General features: G+C 37.8%; 1 protein-coding gene and 1 non-coding gene across 7 annotated transcripts in view; one reads left to right on the forward strand and one right to left on the reverse strand.

The window, feature by feature from the left end:
- The window catches only part of LOC145462394 (uncharacterized), a 238,699-nt gene that overhangs the window by 208,776 nt on the left and 7,468 nt on the right, over window positions 1-22,455 (reverse strand). For 2 of the 6 annotated variants that reach the window (XM_081445907.1, XM_081445912.1), the window contains exon 1: window positions 3,899-4,555. The exons of 2 other annotated variants lie outside the window; for them this stretch is intronic. In XM_081445907.1, coding sequence (XP_081302033.1) covers window positions 3,899-4,012 — 114 coding nt within the window. In that variant the 5' untranslated portion in view covers window positions 4,013-4,555. Of the gene's footprint in view, window positions 1-3,898; window positions 4,556-15,448; window positions 17,737-22,455 lie in introns of those variants that run through there. 2 more of the 6 variants (XM_081445909.1, XM_081445908.1) reach the window with 2 other exon arrangements.
- Trnas-aga (transfer RNA serine (anticodon AGA)) lies at window positions 6,814-6,887 on the forward strand. Its single transcript has one exon. It is a non-coding gene; the product is annotated as a tRNA-Ser (tRNA).

The following is a 22,455-nucleotide window of genomic DNA, read 5'->3' on the forward strand; positions in this document are numbered from 1 at the left end:
CGGCACTTTCTTTTGTTTGTTTCCTTCGCTCGGCCATTCTAACGTTTGTATCCTTTTTAGTCTTCCCCATTTTGCCAGACCAGCTTCAAGAAACACCGAGCTACAGAAAAATTATCTCTCTGCCTTCGGTTCCTTGAGTGCATTGCAAAACACAAGAGTTTTTTAGAGATTCGTGCGTAAATTTTACCAGGAGGTTAACGGTAGTAAACTTTCCCTGCACTGATTGGCTTAGTTATCTGAGAACCCAGTTGAAGGCGTTTGTGGGCAGAGTTTGTTTGCGAAGAAGAAAATTTTTCTTAGCGCTGTTTTCTCGAATAAATTTTTTCACTTGAAGCAGACACTTTAAAGAGTTATAACTTAAAGGGGATTTGTTCAATTGCTCTTAAATTTGGACAGTGGCTAGTTTAACATATAAACTACAAACGCGTGTCTGGGAATTGTTAATTACGAAATACTTTTTCTTCAAGAGCGATTTTTGTACGATCACTCCACATTTTTTTAATCCTATTTTGAAAATGTTCTGTAACTTTTTACTGCAACTGAATATGCCAAAACGCAGACACATTTTTTGAGCGCTTTGGGCCCTGAAACCGAGGAAAAAATTAAATTGGTGAAAAACGAAATTCGCTTTGACTTGTAGCTTTCGAAAGGTGATTCGGGCGCTCGCATTTAGTGGTCGTGAAAAATTCGACAATTTATTTTCTTTCAAAATTCTTGGTATAGTTTGATAGCCAGCTCCATAAGCTTTAATTTGATATAGGGGTTTAGGTATCTACAGCTTAAACTGCATGCGCTACATTGCTTGCATGCAAGACACCCCTGAAGGTATACTGTAACCTTAAATACATGTGTTTTTCAGTCATGTGAAATGCCATGTGGAAATGTTATGTAACAGCTTGTAACAGGGTCTTGGTAACTACTTTCCTAACTACTTTTCCAATCTCGAATGCATGACAAATGGACGATAAAACAGCGAGTGAACGGTTTTTAACTGTTCAACGGATACCCATTGGTGTATGTCATTTTCCTATTTTGCACTAGTTATTACAGTGTAGTGTTGGCCAACCACTCTACCTGTCTACCTGGCCATTGTGAAAAAGTAACTCTTGCTCTGGTAGGTTGGTCACCCAAATAAACACAAGTAAATATTGGAGTTCTGCTGACTAAAACCAGGTTTTTAGTTTATGTCTAAACAGATTACACTTACCTCTACAGGCGAATGGAAATGTCCCTTTGAGAAAACCTTTTCTCTTATGGCTTTACGACTCTTTGCACCATTTGACAAAGACTTAGCCAGAGATTTTCCTTTACTAGCTGCTAACCTGCTGCTCACATTGAAGGCAGATGGTAAGGATTTCTCTGAAGACTCACTCCTGCTAATGTCATGATCAAGTTGGTTGTCGTTTTTTCTTTGGTCCTATCACCACACAAGTCATGTATGTTTTCAAAGAAAATAAGCAAAACAGGAAATGTAGATAGAGGGAGTAAGGGGTAAAGGAAAGGAAATGATCATCATGTAATGAGAGAATGAGAAGAAAGTTGTAAATTTTTAGCCAAGACATTTCAATATACCTTCAGCCAAAAGCACGCAGGAAGTACATGTGCACTTTGCTGCAGACAAATATTTGAAGAACTCTATACATGTACCTTGCCTTCTTTGACTGTACCTTACATCTAGATTGCAGACATTTAGAAGCCTGTTTTACAAGTATTTTCTTGGTTTCTACTTCTCTACTGTGCTCTTTGTCAGAGTTATCTTCACCTTTCGTAGGTTTACCATTGACTTCCCCAGTAACCTTAGAAAGCAGTGGAACAGACAAGGGTTGTCCAATATACATGCACTGATACAACCATTGAATGGCATCTTCCATTTTGTGCAACTTGTATGGGTTGTGAAACAATGGTTTACTAGTCCTACAGTTGGTGAGGTGCATATCATTAGCTACTCTTAGGGTGTATATACAAGTTGACAACCCATACAACCCATACAGGTCATGAAACAATGGTTTAAGAGTGGTACAGTTGGTGAAGTGCATATCATTTGTGTGACTTCAGGTGTAGATACAAGTCAACAACCCGTATGACTCACACCAGTTGTGAAACAAAGGTTTACGAGTTGTACAGTTCATGAAGTGCATATCATTAGCGAGACTTAAGGTGTATATACAAGTTGACCACCTGTACAAGTCGTACAAGTCATACATTTGGGTTTAACTCTGCATGACAACTTGTATGTAATTCAAAGGATGGGAAAACTAGGGACATGTGCTTATTGCTTGTCAACAGCTATCTGTGTTTTTATGTTAACTTAGTTGCAGTATTTATGCAGAGAACCACAAAGAACTGATTTAGAAAATGGGTTTACTATATTACAAGATATTTTCGTAAGTGGGTTTACAGTCTGGGAGCAAATGTAATACTCAGAGCGAGGGACGAGAAGAAGAACCCATTTACTACCATATTACACTACCATATCGCACTACCAGCATTCCATGCCTTAACAGGCGCTGATAACACGGGTAGTTTCTCAGGAAAAGGGAAACCAACTTGCTGGAAAGAATTTGAAGAGGCCAATGAGTCGATCCTCAGATTCTTAGCCAATCTGGGTAAAGATAAAAAACCTGACGAAGAAACCCTGATGGGATTGAGCAATTCGTCTGCCAGCTGTACCAGCCAAAGGCCACAATTAAAGCTGTCAAAGAGCTCAGGTGGTCGTTGTTTAAGAGACAAGCTGAATCTGAAAGATTACCACCAACTAAGGCAGCTCTGCACCAAGCCATACTACGAGCACAGTACCAGTTGATGGTTTGGAACAATGACTGTGTACCTAATCCTGTTTTACCGTCACCACGAGGGTATGGTTGGACAATGGAAAATGATGAGTGGATCCCTGTCATGCCAACTCTTTCAACTCTTTCACCAATGCACAGACCTCTGCAGCTGTTCCGATGATGATGATGAATGTGAGAATCAACAAGGCAAATGTGATGATGATGACAGCGATTTTGAGGATGAAGAGGATGATGAAATTAGATATGGGAAGCGTCCTTAGACGATTACTTCGCCAATGAAAGGTGAAAAATATGGCCATTTTCATTGTTACTACTGTTGTTTCTTTTTTATCTTTTTTTATTTATGTAGGTTGCTACCAGTGTAAATTTATCATGAAATGAATGGTTGCTTAGAGTGTCGTTTCCGTGCAGGAAATTTGACCACCTGACAAATGAGAATATCATCAGTGCGACCATATCATCGAGGGATTAATTTTGAGATAGTTTGACAAGCCATTGTGAACATTCAAAAACGGTTATATGTGTTTTTCTACTCCAGCCTTATTTTCACGCTAGAAAATCACGTGACCACTTCATAATCAGCACTTGTCACTAAATAATCAACTTACAAATATCTGCCAAATTTGGTGGTTAACCGATGGTCATTAATGAGGTTATAAAAAGTTTAATGTAGCAGCCTTGTTTTCATGTTGGCTCATACATGTCTGATTTTCAATCCTCCTTAAAACCCATCCTAGCAAGTTGCAGAGTTGCCACCAAAACTTTTCATGTTTACTAGACCCTAATGAATACTTTTAGACTGGTGGCTTGCTTTCAGCACGAAATTCCCACAGAACTTAATTTTACGACATTTGCTCCCAGACTTTTTGTGATTGGTATAACAATATTGTTAATTATCAATTAGCAGTGTAATTTGTTCTCACCATCAAATTTCAAACCATCAATTACAGCAGAGCTCCTGCACACCGAAGGCGTGCGAGCGAAGCCCCATACCTTAGAAAATTTGTAACCCAAGAATGTCTGTAAGGTACGTATATTCGTATGTACATCTGTATGTCTGTGCGCTAAGCCCTATAACTTGAAATATAACAGAGTAGCATCATTACCATAGGTACATCTTTGATATTGGACACCCATTTTACAATTTGTTGACAGCTGTCAAAGCAAGGTATCCGTTGACCAGTATCACCAGTATTCTGGGGGGAAGAGGGAGGGAGCATGTGTTAAGGCAAAATTTCCATGCAAATAGGCAAATTGCGATATAAAATTCAGCTTAACACAATAGCCCTCAGCACGAGGCTCTGGGTAATAAATCCTGCAAACTCTGTAGTTATTCCCCAGAGCCTCATACCGAGGTCTATTGTTTTAGGCTGAATTCTAATATGTCGAAATTGGTCTATTAACCCCTGGTGCATTGTTGATGTTTCTTCCAACATGTTCCTTGCACAATCGTCTCTTGGAAAGTCCTTGATATATTAATTGGGTAATTTCTACAATCTTGAGTACACTTAGATGCAATTTTCTCATTTATTTCCAAGCAGTTTCTGCTCTTCCTAGGTACCTTGCAGAAAAGGTGAGGGTTAACCCCACAGAGAGATCAGATATGCTATTAAATAGCGTGTTTCAGCTTTCCCCAGAGATCTCTATAAATTTAACTAAAATGAAAAATAGACTATTATCGGCTCCTCATAAGCAAAGAACCAATGGAACTGAAGGCTAACTCAAAATGGGAAAGAGACCTGCAAATGTATCAAACACCTCTGAAACCCTTTTTTAGTCGGGTTAAAAGTGTATGTAAAGACAAAAAACTTAGGGAATTCTATTTCAAACTTTTACATAGAATAGTGGTCACCAAAACGGAATTATTTTGGTAAGGCAGAAGACACAAAGTGTACATATTGTGGAATGAATGATTCCATGATTCACACTTTCTACTGCTGTAATTGGAGCCAATTATTCTTTTCAGAGGTCATAAAATGGTTCGACAACAACATGATATTAAGTGCAAATTCTGGGAGAAATGTATACTAGGAAAAAATCCCAGTCCCAGATGGGATTTGAACCCACAACCCTCCGTGATCTAGTTAACTGCTCTAACCACTGAGCTACTGGAGACTCTTTGGAGAGCAAAGGTCAAATTGTGGGTATCAGCTGGAACCGCATCACGCGGCTACACAGCCACGTACTGCAGACTCACATAAACTCACTAACAGTATCATGCTGTCACATTAACCCATTGACTCCCGTGCCGCCTGTACGAAAAACCCCTCCAATTTCCCGTGCCACCCGTAACTGCCTGAAAAAAAGCAGGTGAGGACAATAGCCTTTCTTACCCTTCCTGAAGACTATTTTTGGTTCTCTTATTGTTCTATTGTTCTTGAGGACAAATAAACCAATCAGAATCGACTTACTGAGCATATTCTTAGAGGACTTTAGGGGTCCTAGAAAGACTCATAACGTGCAGGTTATCATGGTGCACTGCGGGCCAAATCTACAAACTTCAAAGGCTTTGTTTTCATTCCTAACACAGAGAAATTACTGCTTTGGGATTTGCAATAGAAAAGAAAAATACAAATTAATGTTTAAGTGGTCTCAGAATGGAAGATCAAGGAGTACAGAGTCCTCAAACCTTTCTGGTGAAGAATTTTTCCTTACTTTAACTGCTGTGAAAACATGACGATCAGTGCACTTTCAAGTAAGTTTTGAATACAGATCACGGACTTAAAGCAGTTTCCTGGAAAACAAAAATGGTAATGTACATTATTGCTCCAAAGTTGAATTCAACTTTTGGAATGATTGGTAACCCGATGGCCGATAAAATGACCGCAAAAGTGGTCGGGAGAAACTCAGAGCTTTCACTTAAGTGTGAAGAATTAATTTGAACATGCAGTCATGCAGTGAAACATGTCTGTGAAGTTTTGAACATTTTTTTGTTTCTAAATAGGTTTTTTTGCCTCAGCGTGAATGAAAATTCTTTGCTATTGAACTTCCTTTCGTATTTCTTTCATTTCTTTCATTTCAGTATTTTTGCACACTGGATTTCTGCATATTTAATTTACGGTGACCTCCACAGTTTGTTTGATTAGTTTATTCGCTTTGTTCAAATATATTTTTTGGAGTCTTATTCAGCTACTACAGAACTGCCAAGAAAAGAACTAAGTGGCCACTAATTTGGCACAGTTGAAATATGATTGATCTCAAAATAATTAGCTTTTTTTGTGGTCTTTTTGACCTTTAGCTTTAATTTTTCCTTCGCAGCACTGTAATATTTTGTCATGCAGCAAAGAAATTATTTGATTTCTTGATTTCAAATTGATTTTTACATGTGCCTTTTGCCTTCATTTTCCGTTGTTTTCTCAAATGCTAGCCATTATGGTACAAAAATGGAAGTTTTGTTGTATGTGGTTTCAATTGGTCCTCCGAAGTCAATAATAACTCATTTTCGCATATTCAATTTTCTTGGCTTCTGTTGCCTGGCAAAGCAATAATATAACTTCTTGTTTTCTCATCAGTTTTAAACATCAAGTAGAGTTCTTTCTGTTGATATTTTTTAATATTTTGACCCTTCATTTATTCAATTGAAAGTTAATCTTGTGTGTGTGGCTACTGCGTATACGGTCTATTTGTAGTGCTTAAGCTCGTTCTGAAATGTTAAAAAATCGACTGGAATTTAGTGGTGGGTTGCGTGCAATTTCTTTCGGGAGTCAATGGGTTAAGGCATATCAAGATGCATCCAACCAACCTCCCAAGCGAGTATACTAACAGAGAAACAACAAAAACATGACATTAAGTGTAAATTCTGGGAGAAATGTACACTCGGAAAAAATTTACACTTAATATCATGTTGTTGTTGTTTCTCGATTAGTATACTCACTTGAGAAGTTGGTTGGATGCATCTCGATTTGCCTTTGTGACAGCATGATGCTGTTAGCGAGTTCATATGAGTCTGCGGTACATGGCTGTGTAGCCACGCGATGCGGTTCCAGTCTATTCCCACAATTTGACCCTTGCTCACCATAGAGTCTGCAGTAGCTCAGTGGTTAGAGCATCCAACTAGATCTCGGAGGGTCGTGGGTTCAAATCCCATCTGGGACTCGCATTTTTTCCGAGTATACATTTCTCCTAGAATTTACATTTAATATAATGGTTCAACAAAGAAAATGTCACCTCCTTCAGCCTTTCTCCAACTGAATTAATTTTCGGTATCAAAGTTGACACTTTAAGCAAGGAATCTAACATTATCAGAAAGTTAAACTTCACTTTTTTACATGCCAAATATTATTTGTACAATCAGAAATTAATGCCTGGTGAGTTATCGGTAAAAGAATTTATAGTTTATCTTAAGCCTAAGTATACTTTCGAAAATCTTTTGTAGAGTTGTAGTAGTGATGTTGATAGGAATGTAAAACATTGGTTGCAGAGCTAATAATTACACATGTTAACTTCGTTATTTCTCTTCTCCTTTTATCTTTTTTCTGCTGTTGCTGTACAACCCAATTATAGTGTTATCTTCTCCTTGTTTTTATCTCCCAATTAATATTCTTGCATGGCTGATGAATTTATAGTCAATCTCAAAGTAAACTCTTGACAATTTTTGAGTTATTTTTTTGGTAAAAAAAATACCTCTTAGTCGGTGCGTTGGGGTATGTTATGGATGGTTCAATGGATGAGTGAGTAAGTGAGTGAGAGATGTATGTATGTCACAGCAATCAGATTGGATCTAAAACAAACAACCAATCAAATTTCTTGATGTAAAGGTAAATGGTATGTGAAAAGATTTGACCTCGATACAGATCAGAACAGCCATATTTATTCTATAAAGGAGGAGGAAGTATTCATATATTGGGCTTACTTGGACATTTTTGTGGGTTAGGCTGAGGTTTTTTTTGGGCAGGTTTGATATCATATGCAACTGGATAATCAGTCAAAGAAACGGTGTTTCCCATACTACCAGCATAACTACCAGCATGCGATGAAGGGTGAGCTTTTCCCATTAGATAAGTTTTTGAATTGAGTCTTTGAGCTGCTCTACTACTAAGTTTAAGATGTGAATGAAAAACAAGTTGATGTGGTTTCTATGACAGGATCAATTGTATTTTAGGGGGGGATGCGCAACTGGGAATGTGACGAGGTTGTGATCACATTCAAATCGTTTGAGTGTTGTATTGAAACTTAAATATTGCTGCAGAGTTCGTAATAAGTGTTCCAGCCGTGTCGTTCATTTCAGCATCCATTGATAAGTTTCAAGAATGTTAAAAGCGAAGAGACTACGATTAATTTCGTCAACAGAACAAAAAGACATTATTCTGTGACGATTTTACAATTATAATGGTTCTTGTTTACGACTGGAATGAGAAGATACGTTTTAATGAGACCCTGTTAGGGGTAAATTCCGACAAGCAACACAGCCTTGAAACGGTGACACAAAAGCTATGAATTAGTGACAAACGACAGACTACTCCAGCAAAATAGGGAAAGCGACACCTATGGCAAGATAGATCGACAGCGAATTTTGGAACTGAGAATGCAGTGATTGTTTTAAACATCTGAATTGGAGTGAAGATGCATTTCCAGAGTTTTAAATGTGTTTTCCTCTCTCACACGTGATGTCGACGGGTCATGAAACCCAGGCTTTCTAATATATGCTAAAATGTCCAACGTGGAATAAATCGAGTCCGTCATTGCTGAGTATTTTCTCTCACTCTCCGCTGAGTGAGCAGTGCCCTAAAACGCCTGAAAACATGCTTAAGGAAAAAGGAAAGAGATCTTTGACTGTCTGCTTCATATTTTTATTAGTGGGTCACCATGAGTAAAAGAATATGAAGCTGTATTATCAACAAATGGCATTATGGAAGGAAAGGAGAGACAGGGGAAAGCTGCCAAGGTCTTCTTGTCTTTAGCAGAAGATAAGGGTTAAATCAAATTCAAAGGAAGATTATAGATAGGAGAGATTATCTAATTGAGGCCATTGAGATTTTGAGTTAAAGAACGGTTGTTAAACATAAACATGGTAAAAATAGTCATAGGTTCGATTGTACTTTAGGTCCAAATACTGACTGGAAAATGGCTGAAAATAGCAATTCCAAGCATCTAAATTTCAAAGTTTCTCAGGGGGAGGCATGCCCCCACATCCCCTAGGAGATTAGCAACTTCAGCACTTGAAAGCATGCCCAAGCCCTTAGAAAGCATGCCCCCAATATGCCCCCTGGCATGCCCCCAGCCCCTTAGAAAATTTTGATAAATTTAAGTAGCTAAGAAGTCTTTTCCTAAATGCTGAGTCGAAATGTGATGCTTTAAAAGTAACCATAAAGTAATCATTAAACCTACTGACCGGAGAAATGCTGGCTCTGCATAAGAATTCCTACTGCTGAAAAGTGTTCGAGGCAAGTGCAAAGTGTAAAAGGAGTAAACTATATACCAAGAGATACTTAATTATATATGTACTTAACTAAAACAGCAAGGAACCTTCAATGCGTGAGAAATAGTTTCAGTGTGAGAGCGCAAGATTGAATTCGTTTACGTGAGCCTCATGCTCAATGTGTGAGACTTGATAGCACTGTGTCGGCATGTACTAAAACCCGAAACAACGAAACGAAACAACCGAAATGAAACCACCGAAATGAGTGAAATGAAAACACCAAAACGAAACCACTGAAACGAGCAAAACGACCGAAACGAGTCAAATAATAAGTAAATACATGAAAAAGTGAAAAAAAAACAGCCTTGATCTCTGGTATGTTACTATGGCAGCCTGATCTTGTACCCAGATCCACATGTGTGACATCGTTACATCTCAAACCTGAAAGATGAATGAGCGCAAGGGTGTCGACCACGACCACAAAGACATCGAGAAAAAGGTGAGTACTTTTCACATTTTTAATGGGATTCTAGCTAGAACAAGAAATGTAATTTCAAAGAAAGGTTTCCTGGTCGTTTCGTGGATTCTTAGGCGGTGGCGAATCGACAACATCGAGCCCAGGATGTACGGAAACACAATCTCAAGAGTATCCGTGAAGCTGAGTGCCTAATAAGAAATTACTTTGAGAACTGCAGGAGTCACGAAGGCCTGACGTTAATATGATTAAAGCCTGTCAAGTCGCCCTTGTTTTTCTTTAGAGATATATATTAAAGAAAGTCCTGGTTTGCATGAAGAATGCACATTCTCAAAAAGACCATTCAATTCGCCACCATCTAAGCATCCACGATACGACCAGAAAACCTTTCTCTGAAATTAGATTTATTATTTTAACTAGAATACCTTTCAGAATGTGAAAATACCCACCTTTTTCTTGATGTCTTCCTGCTCAACAGGCTTGCGCTCATCCACCTTTCAGGCCTGGGGGGGGGGGGGGGGGCACTGTCATATATGGGCTATATAGGTATGTGCCGCGGTGAACGGTATGATTTTCAAGCAGCTTACTCTAGGATGGGGTATATAAATCAGAGTGTTTGGGTCTAGAATAGGGTATCGTTTTTCGTGAAACTGACCAGTTGGTTAAAGATTTTATCTAGACTAAGGTTCCAGGGTCCTAGCGGCACATCCCTACCCAGAAATTCCCAAACTACCCCCCAGGCTTTCAGGTTTGTGATGTCACGATGTCACACATGTGGCTTAAGAGCAGCATCTGGGTACGAGATCCGGCTGCCATAGTAACATGCTAGAGATTGAGGCTTTTTTTAACTTTTTTATTTATTTACTTAATGTTTTACTCATTTCACTTGTTTCAGTCGTTTCGGTGGTTTCGTTTCACTCGTTTCGCTTGTTTCGTTTCGTGGTTTCAGGTTTTAGTACATGCCCACTGTGTTGGTTTTTTTGATAAACAAAGGTATTACGATGTGTTATACGTGTAGCTTCGTTTTCATCAAACAAGGTCAAATTTCCTGACACAGCTCCTCTGAGACGAAATTCCGACAGGCGACATAGGAATCTTGCGAAATGCCGACATGGCTGGTAGCGAATTTCAGACAGGGGACATGGGTACTCCCCCCCAACAGGGCCTCTTTAATGAAACTAAATCTTTTCTCTTCAATGTTATCAGGGTTTTTGCTTATTCACATTAATAGCCAACCAAATTGTAGTTGAAGAAAAAGGAAATTATTTTTGTTCAAGATAACTTATAGGAGGTATATGAAGTCTTGAGCGTTTTACTGTATTAAACACAAGGACTTTGGTAATTGAAAAATAAAGACTGATGTGTATGTTGCCGGTTTGTGATTTTTTGTCTGGTTTGGAGCAGTGTGATAGTTACATACATACATTGGGTTGCTTTAGAGTGCATAATGTTCAGTGTAATGGTGACTAGTTATGAAAGAAATGAGCCTTGCATTGCAAATGGAACGAGATATGTTTATTTTTAGTTACAAAGGTAACTTGATACTTTTGTTTTTCACAAGGAGTAAATTCAATTAGAGGTCACTAATCGTCGCTTGTAGTTCTGAGGACATGTTTAGAGGAGACGAGACTATTTAGATTTGAAACAGTTCTAACGTTTACAATAGTAAGTGCAGGGAACAATTGTTTTGTTCTCGTTGCATGCAAATATAACAAGATATTTTTACTCGGGCTTCCGTAGGAAAGCCTGAGTCATAAACTGCAAGCATTTTGGTCGCCAAAAGGGGGGTCATGGTCCCAGGCCTTCCATGCGTAGACCATGGAAACTGGGGACAAGAAATGCGACATTGCTCACTCTTCGTGACAGAATGTGGTGTTTTGCAAAGAAAGTTTTGGCAATAATCCTGCCTTATACGTTCATCTCACATACAAAGATGTCAATTGTTTTCAGACAGGGTCGGTCCACGAATTATATTGCTTGAAAGCCAGCCAGGTAAGCAAAGTTCACGATCGAAACATTCTTGTGAGATAACAAGTGAGCCGATTGCGGTATGAGTTCAATCTATGAAAATACTGGCAAAAAATAGGCAGTCAATGATGGTATGTGGTTACTGCTGTTATTATTTAGAACATTGCAGTAAAACAAATCATATTGCAATAGAACGAGCTAAATGCGAAAACGTTTTTGGAGTTGTAGCTCATTAAAAACATCCGAGTTGTTTCTTGCACTGTGCAAAATATGTTGATCTCCAAAGTTGTAAACATAAAACTTTCGGTAACTTGAATTAAATATCTTACCTCCAAGTTGGTTGGCTTTCTAATAGGGTGCAGGAAAAAAAATAACGTGTGAATTTGGAGGCACATTGTGTGGGAGAATTAAACCTTTGATTGTGTGGGGAATTGGGCGGGATTATTGACGAACCAATGTTCTTGCCAAGTCCAAAGGAAAATCTGCATTGACGATAGTTTAGCCAGTTATTTCACCAGTAGTTCAAATATGTTTAGCAGTCTTAGCAATCGCCAATTCTTTTAGAACTGTGTCTGACTGCAAAAGAAAATCATGTTGCGTGACATCAACTAGATGAGCATGAAACCAAAATAAATAGCAAAACAGAATGCCGCATCCCTGGGGGGGGGGGGTACTCCCTCATATGGGCTGTATAGGTATGTGCGGCCCTAAAGAGTATGGTTTTTCAGCTGTTTTGGTCATAAAAAGGGTATTGATTTTAGCTGCTTTTAGCCATTTTGGTCATAAATAGGCTGTGGATTTTGCACTCTAGCCTTGATATGGGTATGTTTTTAAGAAGAAGCCACTTTTTGATCACTACCGAAAAGAAAGTCAACAAAAACCCTTCACAAATTATGTTAACAGTAATTTAACATTGGTCTGAACCACGGAAGTAATTGTAACGCAGGTCTGAAACAGGCCTGGTTTTTATTAAAGGGTCAGGTCATAAATAGGGTTTCGAATTTATGGTCAGGTCATAAATAGGGTAGGGAATATCGCAGATTTTGGTCATAAATAGGGTGAGGATTTTGGGAAGCAGGCCACACATCCCCGCCCAATTTTTCCGGGTGTACACCCCTCCCCAGGGCCTCATCTTCCCTTATAAATGAGGGTCCTTTTTAAGGATTGCTGGTTTTCAGTGTCACGCAATACAAAATAGATCAAAATCAAAATCAAAACCAGTCAATAGGTAAAGTCCAGAATCTGGGAAATGAAAGCAGGTATATATGCAAAGACTTTGGCCAAAATTCTGATCACAGCAATTTTTCTTATGCGAGATATGCAGAGAAATTTTTTACCCAAATTTATAGAGATTTGTATGGAGACGCTTTGCTGGTGCCCATCCAACATGGCGGTCGGAAAACAACAGAAACATCCGTCACTGAGTTTTGCGACAAAAACGTGAATTTATCCCTCAAGGAACTCTAAAACATTAAAATAATACTTTTTCTAAGACATGAACTGTTCAAATAGCCAAGTTCCTCGAAATAAGACATGTTTTTAACCATCATGACAGCTCTCTAAGCTGTCACGTAACTGCCGTGTCACGCAAAAGCTTAAAAATTCAAGCGTAGCGTACCACAAAACCAAAAACCCATTCAGAGCGAAAATTTGTATGAATATTAGTTTTCAGATGCTCTTATACATCATTTAAGTAAAATCTCAGGAAGATCAATAGTTTTGTAGTTGGAATTTTAGTGACGTCATGTGAAAACCAGCTATACTCCTGCCTTGCGTCAATAAAAATAAGTAGCTTGAATATTTCTTCATAAACTGCATTAAGGGTCGCAAATTCTTGGAAGTTATCCGCAAAATACACAACTTGAAAGTTTATGCAAATTATGTGCAATGCAATTTGAGCCTAGTCACAGGACTGTTGTTTTCACGAAGGAGTTTATCATGATTTGTTTTGGCTCTCGCGAAAGGGATTATTCGCTCTCCAAAGGAGATCTGACTCTTGAAAAGGGTTTAAGATCACAACATGGCAAAGATGTTCAGCTACACAATTTACTCGGATCACCACGACCAGTAAACAAACTTTGTACAATTTCTACTAGCATGTAAAAAGTAATCGCCATAAGTTGTAAAAAGACCTCGAAAATTCTTTGCAAACAACTTCTCCATCAATGCATAGACAGCTGCGCTTCATTCTTGAACCAAAATGGTTTAAACTCACAACTTGCGATAGGATGAGGATACTCAACGAAGCAACTTGAATAGTAAATATGTAAGCGGAACTCTTGTGCTAAAATATCCTGTTTATTTAATTTGCTTTTATTGTGTCCAATACGCGTCTTCGTAAAGTTCGATTTGATACTGTGGTACAAAGCCCGAGTAAACGCTCTTAGAGCGTCTAGTTATTTTTTAGTTATAAAGGGTAATTTGATACTCTTGATTTTTACAAGGGAGTAAATTCAATTAGAGCTGACGAATCATCACCACTTGCTCCCACGAGATGTTTATTATCTTTAGTTACAAATGATAACTTAACACTTTTGTTTTTTATATGGAAGTAAATTCAATTAGAGCTGGCAAGTTATCGGCTATTGTTCCCAGGATATTAAACAAAAAAGAAGCTTTCATTTCTGGACGGTTTTTACATCTCTGCAGTAGCAGTTTAATGTTTTTATTTGATGGGCATTTTATGACATTCTTTTCAGTCCGATATTTTTAAAGGTAAAAAGTATGAAAACTGTTCAAATGTTCTTTTAAGACTGTGGTACCAAGTTGAAGTGCAATTTAACTAAATCAGATTTTCAAAGTGTCAGAGAGGTTTTTTTCTCTTTCTTTCTATTTTCGGTGAAGTAGTGTTGTTGTGTTGTGTTATGTAAAAAGGGTAAACTTACAACTTGTATAAAATGCGAAAAGTTCTATTAACTTGATTGTTTTTGAGTGAAAATTCCTTTTGGGGGTTGGAAGGGCTATGTGATCAGTGAGTGAGGAAGTTATGCATGTGTCACACCAGTCACAGTGTGGGTTGTATCAAAGAATGAATCAAATTGCCTGTTAGAAAATAAGATGGTATCTACATTAATCTGGAGACGTGTCAGGTTGTTGTAGTTTGTTCAGTCAAACATTTTATGGCTTACTATTTAGTTATCTTACCATTACTGATGTAACATCGTATGTACATCATAAACTCCCAGTTTCTTTCATGCTGTACATCGCAACCAAAAAAACTTGTCAAATTAATCAAATGATTACTGTAAACAGTTCCATGAATGCTCCTATCTCCAAGACTTTTAGTTCACAAAAAAAAACTCTTGCATGCCTTGCGTGCCTATGTTTTTAGTATAACTAGAAGCAATGAAAATAGGAGTGTAAAATAGGAATTAATTAGTTGTTACACATGTTAATTTAGCTATTTGTTTCATTTGTGCGTGGAAATAATGTAATTTCGTATAGTAAGTAAGTGTGCATGGATTGTATATAAGTTATCAATTAAAGAAAACTTAACTTGAAAAATAGTGAAACCACATGCTGAACAATTACATACTCACAATTGATGATTTTTTGTGTTTCTGATCCAGGAAAAAAAATCCTCTTTTTCCTTTTTGGTTAATTATTGTTATCAGGAGCTCCACTTTAAGGCCTGGCTAAATCTATATATTAACACTCCCACTAATAGAACAAGGAATATACATTGTGTTTAGCACTTTTGGACTCTCCCACTTTAGGACTCCGAAGAACACGCTGTATATGGCACTTTTTGGCTCTTGCACTTTGAGAACAATTAACATTCATTGTAATAAGTGAATAAAGAATAAAGTTAGTGGATTTTTGAGCTTGGTAATGAAATGTGAAAAGTGAACTTACGAACATGGCACGAGTATGGGACGAGGTGGGACAAAGAAAAAAATCTGAGTCCCAGACAGGAATTGCACCCATGACCTCCCAAACACCGGGCAGGCACTCTATCAGCTGAGCTACGAGAACTCCTTGAGAGCAAGGTCATTTAGCTGAGTTCATGTGACAGGTGTCCTGCATACTGCTAGGATCAGCACTGATGTGAAAAGTGAGCATTGGACAAAGAAAAAAATCTGAGTTCCTGACAGGAATTGAACCCATGACCTCCAGGACACCGGGCGTTGTTTGCGAGGTCATGGGTTCGATTCCTGTCAAGGACTCAGATTTTTTTCTTTGTCCCACACATGATCATGTTGATCAGTTCACTTTTCAAATATTCAATGTACTTTGCCCTTTGGGACATTCACGGTTTTAGAATGAGGAATATACATTGTCCTTAGCATGTTTGTCTCACAAGTATCATTAGTATTTTGCCAACTGTATAATCTGTGTACTATTGTTTTACGACCCATACGAGTCCTACGGGTCTTCAACTTGTATACACACCCTAAGTCTCGATAATAATATGCACTTCACCAACTGTACGACTCATAAACCACTGTTTCACCACCCGTACCAACCGTATGGGTTGTAAGGTTAGAGTACCTGTCGTACTGATGATATGTAGGTCCACCATTGCTTTATGACCTGTTCGATCCATTAAGCATTGTTTCACGACCTGCACAGCTTGTACAAGTCGCATCTAATAATATGCATGTCACCATTGTTTTCTGACCTGTACGATCGGAAAAGCATTATTTCAAGGTCTGTATGGTGTACTAGTCATGTCAAGCCATTCATGGACCGTATCTGTTCGACAGTATTGAGACAGACAACAAATCTTCCATGAAGTGACCAGAGGTACATTCTGACCTTCCTTCAATTGTCAGAAAGTGTTCCATGATAATGTGGGCATTTTCATGAGCCTTAACCCTTTGACTGCCAATGGCCCATATACACCTCCTGAGTGGTCGTGCTCTTTGCACCACTTATGACATCATCAATTTAAATGTCACCAGGAATTCCTGACGAGCAGATAGTACAGCTAGAATAGATCTATCTGCACAACAGGCTGCTTTGGATATTGATTGCATTCTGATGTAGCAACTTGAATAAAAAGGTTATCAGTATTGGCTCAAAAATGATGGTAAAATGGCCCATTATACCTATAATTGATCAAGGTCCCATTTCCAGGCTTTGCCCATAGTTAAAACCCAACTTTTTACCGCAGCCTGAAAGAATATGAAACGCAAAATGTAGCGAGAGTAAAAGGGCCCAGAAAAAGTAAAGGAGAGAAGCAAGAAAATTTGGAATGGGCAATGGCAAAAACAAAACAAATCCAAATTTTGGCTTATGCATGTGCACCAAATTAAAATATTGTACATTTTTGTACCTAATCTTGGAGAAATCTATCTTTTTTGGTAAAAAATAGCTTTCTCAGCAAACCAAAGGCATATTTAGCATCATGGCAGCCAAAAACTGATTTAATGGTTAAAATGACATTTTTTGTGAAAATTTGGCAGTCAAAGGGTTTAAGTGCCCATAACATAAATTTCTTTTCTCATTTGAAAGCCCACATGAAAAAGGAAATTATCTGAATTTTCAATTTGACCTGAATATGGTCTCGTCATTTCGGCACACCACTCATAGTTGTCTTCTCTCAGATGCAGAGCATGCAATATACATTAAGGAAAACGTGACTTTGCTTTCTGTTTTACTGGCACTTTGCAAAATAGTTGAACATGTAGTATTTATTTATTTCTTTTTGTATCTTATTCTTTTTATTTGTAGTTGTAGTTACAAGCGAAGAGTTACAATGATGTTAGTATTACAATTTCACATCAAAAAGAAAAAAATCACCTAAATGCAAAGGGTGGACACACACAAAAAAGAACAAAAAGAAGCAGAGGGGCCTATTATATAAATAGGTATCTACTGTATTTATTTGCCAATCAGCTGATCAATCTTTGCACCAAATTAAACCAGGAACTAGTGAAATCTCCACCAGATAGGGGGTTTGACTTATAGCCAAATATTTCTGCCAAAAAATTTGCTAGCGTTACAAGAACCTCAATTGAATGTTTATATTCAGCTATAAGTCAAGCAATCACTAACAAACAAACTATTTGGCTTGCATAAATAATTGCTGTTGGTCACAAACTTTTATTTAAGTTATGGCTCCTTTGTTTTGTTTTGGTTACTTCACCAATGGAGTTTTCAGTCGTCTTGTTCTTGGCTGTGGGTCTCAAAACTCATCCTCATCCTCCATTGCCACATCATCATCCACTAGTTTGGGCATATCATCTGACAGGGTAGACCTCGTCATCTTCGGTGCCATCAAGAGCGTTCAAGATCCTGTCCATTTTAAACGATTCCCTCACCACCTCTGCTGGAAATTCTGTGCACGACTGCTTTATTTAACAGAGGACCAGGTTTCTTGACAGTGCTTTTAACCAAACAACTCCTTTGCCTTTAACCACAGAATTACATTCGCTAACTGCAGCAAAAAGAGAAGCAATTGTTTTGACTGACCAGCCAGAAACGGTCATTCCAACAACTTTGGTAAACACTGTAATGCGATCTGACAGAAATCAGCTGGATTTCACGTTGTAATTTTGATTCAAAACGAAGGACTTGACCTGATTTATTTGCTCAGAAAACCACTCCAGAAGTGTTTGATCCAATTCAGTACACTTCGGCATATAACAGCCCCTTGTCTTTCGTTTTGCTGATATTTTCAGCTTGCCATTGAAGAGGTTCACTTGATCTTTCGCTAGCAACAAACCATGGACTCACTGATCCCGTATTCTCTGGCAATCTCAGAGTTATTCTCAACGGGTCTTGGCTTATAGCCGAGATCGGCTTACAGGCGAACAAATAATTATGGTACATACACTATCACAAAAGACTAAATTAACTGAAGCAGGGTAAAAATTTCTTCAATCTGGTACCCTGCTTTAACCTTGGCTGTGAAGGGCCTCTAGAGACGGATGTATGATATTTAATTTACACTTACAAATTCAATATTTAGCTAACAAAAATAAGATTGTTTAGAATAATGAAAGTCTTCTACAACATTGCATACTCCAAAGATAACATTTTCCAGTGTTAAGGATGTTGAGGTTATCCTTTGTTCAATAATCCCGGGAAATAGCAACTGCCAGAAAGATTTTGTTACATCACAATGAAAGAGTATTGCTCAGGGGACTCAACTTCTGTTTGACAAAAATTGACGAAGTGGAGAACAAATCATTTTAAATCTAAATAATTTATCATTTGTAAAAACAATGTCATTTAATAATTTGTACCGAAATTCCCTAATTTTTGTATCATGTGTGACGGTACACAGAAGAGAGTACATTTTTTCCATTCCAGAGAAAGATCTGGATATTTTTGCATTTAAATTCACCGTAAAGTATTTTCATGGTGACTTTCAAAACACTTACCTTAGTGCTTTCTATGTTAATTTGAAACGTGTCGTTCAAGGGAGGACAAAATTATGCTGCTGACTTTATTTGATGATAAGCTTCCATTCGTTAGGAACAGAATTAACGATGCCCATTAATTTAAAAACGTGGACAGGAGATAGTTGCGCTTGCAATAATTTGTCACTTTTGAGAAACCTACCATTGTCAGATATTAAATCTCCTATTTTAACAATTCCATGGACAGCCAGATGTTTTGTACAATGCAACTTGTTCTCAATAAGGATAAACTTATTGTTCCATATTGTTTGTTTTACAACATTGTCATCAGAACCCACATGTGTTGTATTTATATCAGACTACACATTGAGACACTCTTTGTAGAAGTCCAGTAGTAAATAGGAAGTTTACAAGTATCAAAATTGTAGTACAAAATAGATTTCCCACCAATGTCACCCATGAACGTTTCGAGGACATTTTTCCAAGGGCTACTGTAATCTTCAATAAATCATTTCAATGCAATGACTTTCTGTGACAAAATCAAAGATCAGATATCAAGCATCTTTAGGCAACAATTTCTATGTCATTTATAAGAGCAGTGTGTTCCCATCTTTTATAAGACCCTTTGAGCCTTAGATTAGGAAGGCCTTATACATAAATTTGGGGATAGCAAACATTTTAATGATTTCAATTCTGCCGAGTAGTGCAAGACCTACAGTACAGCCCAAAAATAATGCATGCGCAAGAAGTGGTGAAAGAAGTTCTTGCATCGCAACAACACATGGGCCGCCACGGGAAGTAAAATTGTCGTGTTTTGGCGGTTTACCCGCAAGAACATTCGAAATGCAAGAAGTTGAAAGTCTAACCACAAGAAGCCACAAGAAGTTGAAAATCTAACGGCAAGAAGCCGCAAGAAGTTGAAAATCTAACCGCAAGAACTTATGAATCTTACCGCAAGCCGCAAGAAGGCACAAGAAGTTGCTGCAGTGCCTGTTGGTGGTTGAAATGCTCAGCGCTTGCTTGCAATGTTATCCATAAGATAAGTCACTGCAGTGGGAAGAGATATATTTTGAACAGATGAGACTAGATCTGGATTTATGTTTGCTTATACTGTGAAAATAGTATCGAGCGTACTTGCTTATTACGTACTTGCGTGTTCATGACGCCTACAGAAAAAAGCCTTCTGATCACTTGTACAGTCTGCTAGCAGATAATGCGACAATCACAAAACATCTTCAAATAATGAGGCCCGTGAAGAAACAGTTCATGTAGAAAAATCGAACTACAGTGTAGTTTGCCTGGGTTCCAACGCTTTTTGCTCCTGAATGCCAAATTCATTGTCTTTCACAAGTGTTGTTTTCGCCTTCTGGTGTGATCTGTGTTTCATTCAAACTCCACTGAACCGCAAAAACTTCATGTGTAAACAAATGAGACGCTACAATGTTGTAAATTTCTTTAAGAACTTTTCAAGCAGTTATTATTACAGGCGAAAAGCTCTTGCAGAAAATATATTTTGTGTTTCTAAACAAATGGTAATCAAGGAGACTTGAAAGGCAAACTTCGTAAATTCTACCCTGTTCGCAATGTGGTAAAACATTACCGGTATAACTATGATTGTGATAAGCACATAAATGATTTTCTGAACACCAAAATCTCATGAGTTTGCCTTGTGCATTCCTCTTATTTCGAAGAGAACCCCATTGAATGAAATCTTTTAAGACAGCATGTACCAAGTTTGAATACTTTTCTTAGTAATTAAGATAACAATCATATTGTTGGGGACACCTTTTGAATTTGCATAAGGTTTCAAACATTACTGATGTGTGAGAAAGTCGCGCTTCTGTCATGCATGCATGACAGAAGTAGTCCTGTGCTTGTTTTTGCCGACTGAGAAACTTGCTTGTTTTAAAATTTGGGTTACTCTTAGAATCTACTTTCCAGTAAATATGTTGTTTTTTTAACCTTTGCCACAGGAGCCACTCCAGATAGAAAAAGCCATTTCTGATAAGCTCATTTTGCACCACTACCACACAGCAGGTCTGGGACTCCGGGACACATTGTAATAATAATTGTAAACAGTAAAATTTCCTCCATGTTGCCAAAAAACAAAACAAAGCGAACTCAGTATCTAATTCAGAACCAACCAATAAACATTTACTAGCTGTTACTTAACTGATAAAAATAATTATAAACCAACAAAAAGCCAAAGGCCTTATCTCTGTCTCAATCTGTAAAGTTATGAGACACTCGCGATTCACAGGTTGCTTAGCACGTGACCAAAATCTTCCTACTGTCAGTGATAAAATCTACTAAAGGATTTATTCGCGAACGAAAACTCTCTCAAAGAATGACTTCAACAGTGTTTGGACTTTATGTGGCTAAAACTTTAGAACTAAATATTAGTCACAACATTAAGAAACTTCCCAAGACCTCGTGAGTAACGGTAGCTGCATACATAGTAAGTGAACATTGGTGAATATTCACCTCGATGAAGGTCAACAATTTGAATGTTCGGCAGTACGTGTGAGAATCAACTTCTTCTTTGGCTATATTTTGTTTACGTTTTGTTATGAATTTGTTGCTTTAATACTTACCTACTTCTTACAGTAAATGCCGGCACTGGAGAAATATAAATTCGAACATTCCTTGCATTTCAAAAGTCCTACCGCAAAGAAAATCTTGCAGTTTTCACTTCTAAGTGCAAAGAAGTTCTTGCGTCTTGCAGGATCTAAGCGCAAGTGACTCACAAGAAGCCGCAAGAAGTTGCAGGTTTGTGGAAGCAAAATGAAGTTCTTGTGCGTGCATTATTTTTGGGCTGTACTGTAGCCACCTTCACAAGTTAAGAGCTTTTTTAATAGACTTTAGAGTAGAATCAGAGTTTGAATTCTTTCAGGTTTGCATAGAAGAATCAAATTTCATTTGGTATCTCTTTAGGATTTGTCATACTTTTGTCATTTTCCATGTTTAGTTTTCTTATGTAACTTTTCTTTTTTCAAGAGTTCTCCAAATTGAGGAAATATTTATTACTCTTTTCGCCATATTTACACCAGTTTGCTCTTGATCTTACAATGGCTCCTCATGAAATAAGCTAGTACATACAGTCATAATCTGTTTGAAGAAATTCCAGATCATTCAAATTTTTTGAGCTTGGGTCTTAATCACATGCTATTTGACAATCTTTTATCTTCTTTTCCAAACTTGTTAATGTTGCTCTTCCTTCTCTAGGATTTACTATACATAATCGTTTCTTGTCGAATTTTATATTTAATACTAGTGAGACAATCTCAGATAGTGCAGACTGCAATTGATAGCTCTGGCACGGTAGTCCCACAAATACTCACCTCTGCTCAGTTCACTTCCGGTTTGTATATACCTTGGTAGTCTGCTAGAGCTTTTCCCCTTAGCAGTGAGTACGTTTCAAGGTTGTATTTCATTCAAGGTCCGAAAATTACGTATAATTACCGTTTGCCACGACAGCTTTTAAATTTTACTCTGGTGTTTCACAATGATTTTCATTCATTTTAAATTAAATAATACATTGAACAAACGTGA

This window comes from Orbicella franksi, chromosome 12 (assembly GCF_964199315.1).
Source record: "Orbicella franksi chromosome 12, jaOrbFran1.1, whole genome shotgun sequence".
Lineage (NCBI taxonomy): Eukaryota > Metazoa > Cnidaria > Anthozoa > Scleractinia > Merulinidae > Orbicella > Orbicella franksi.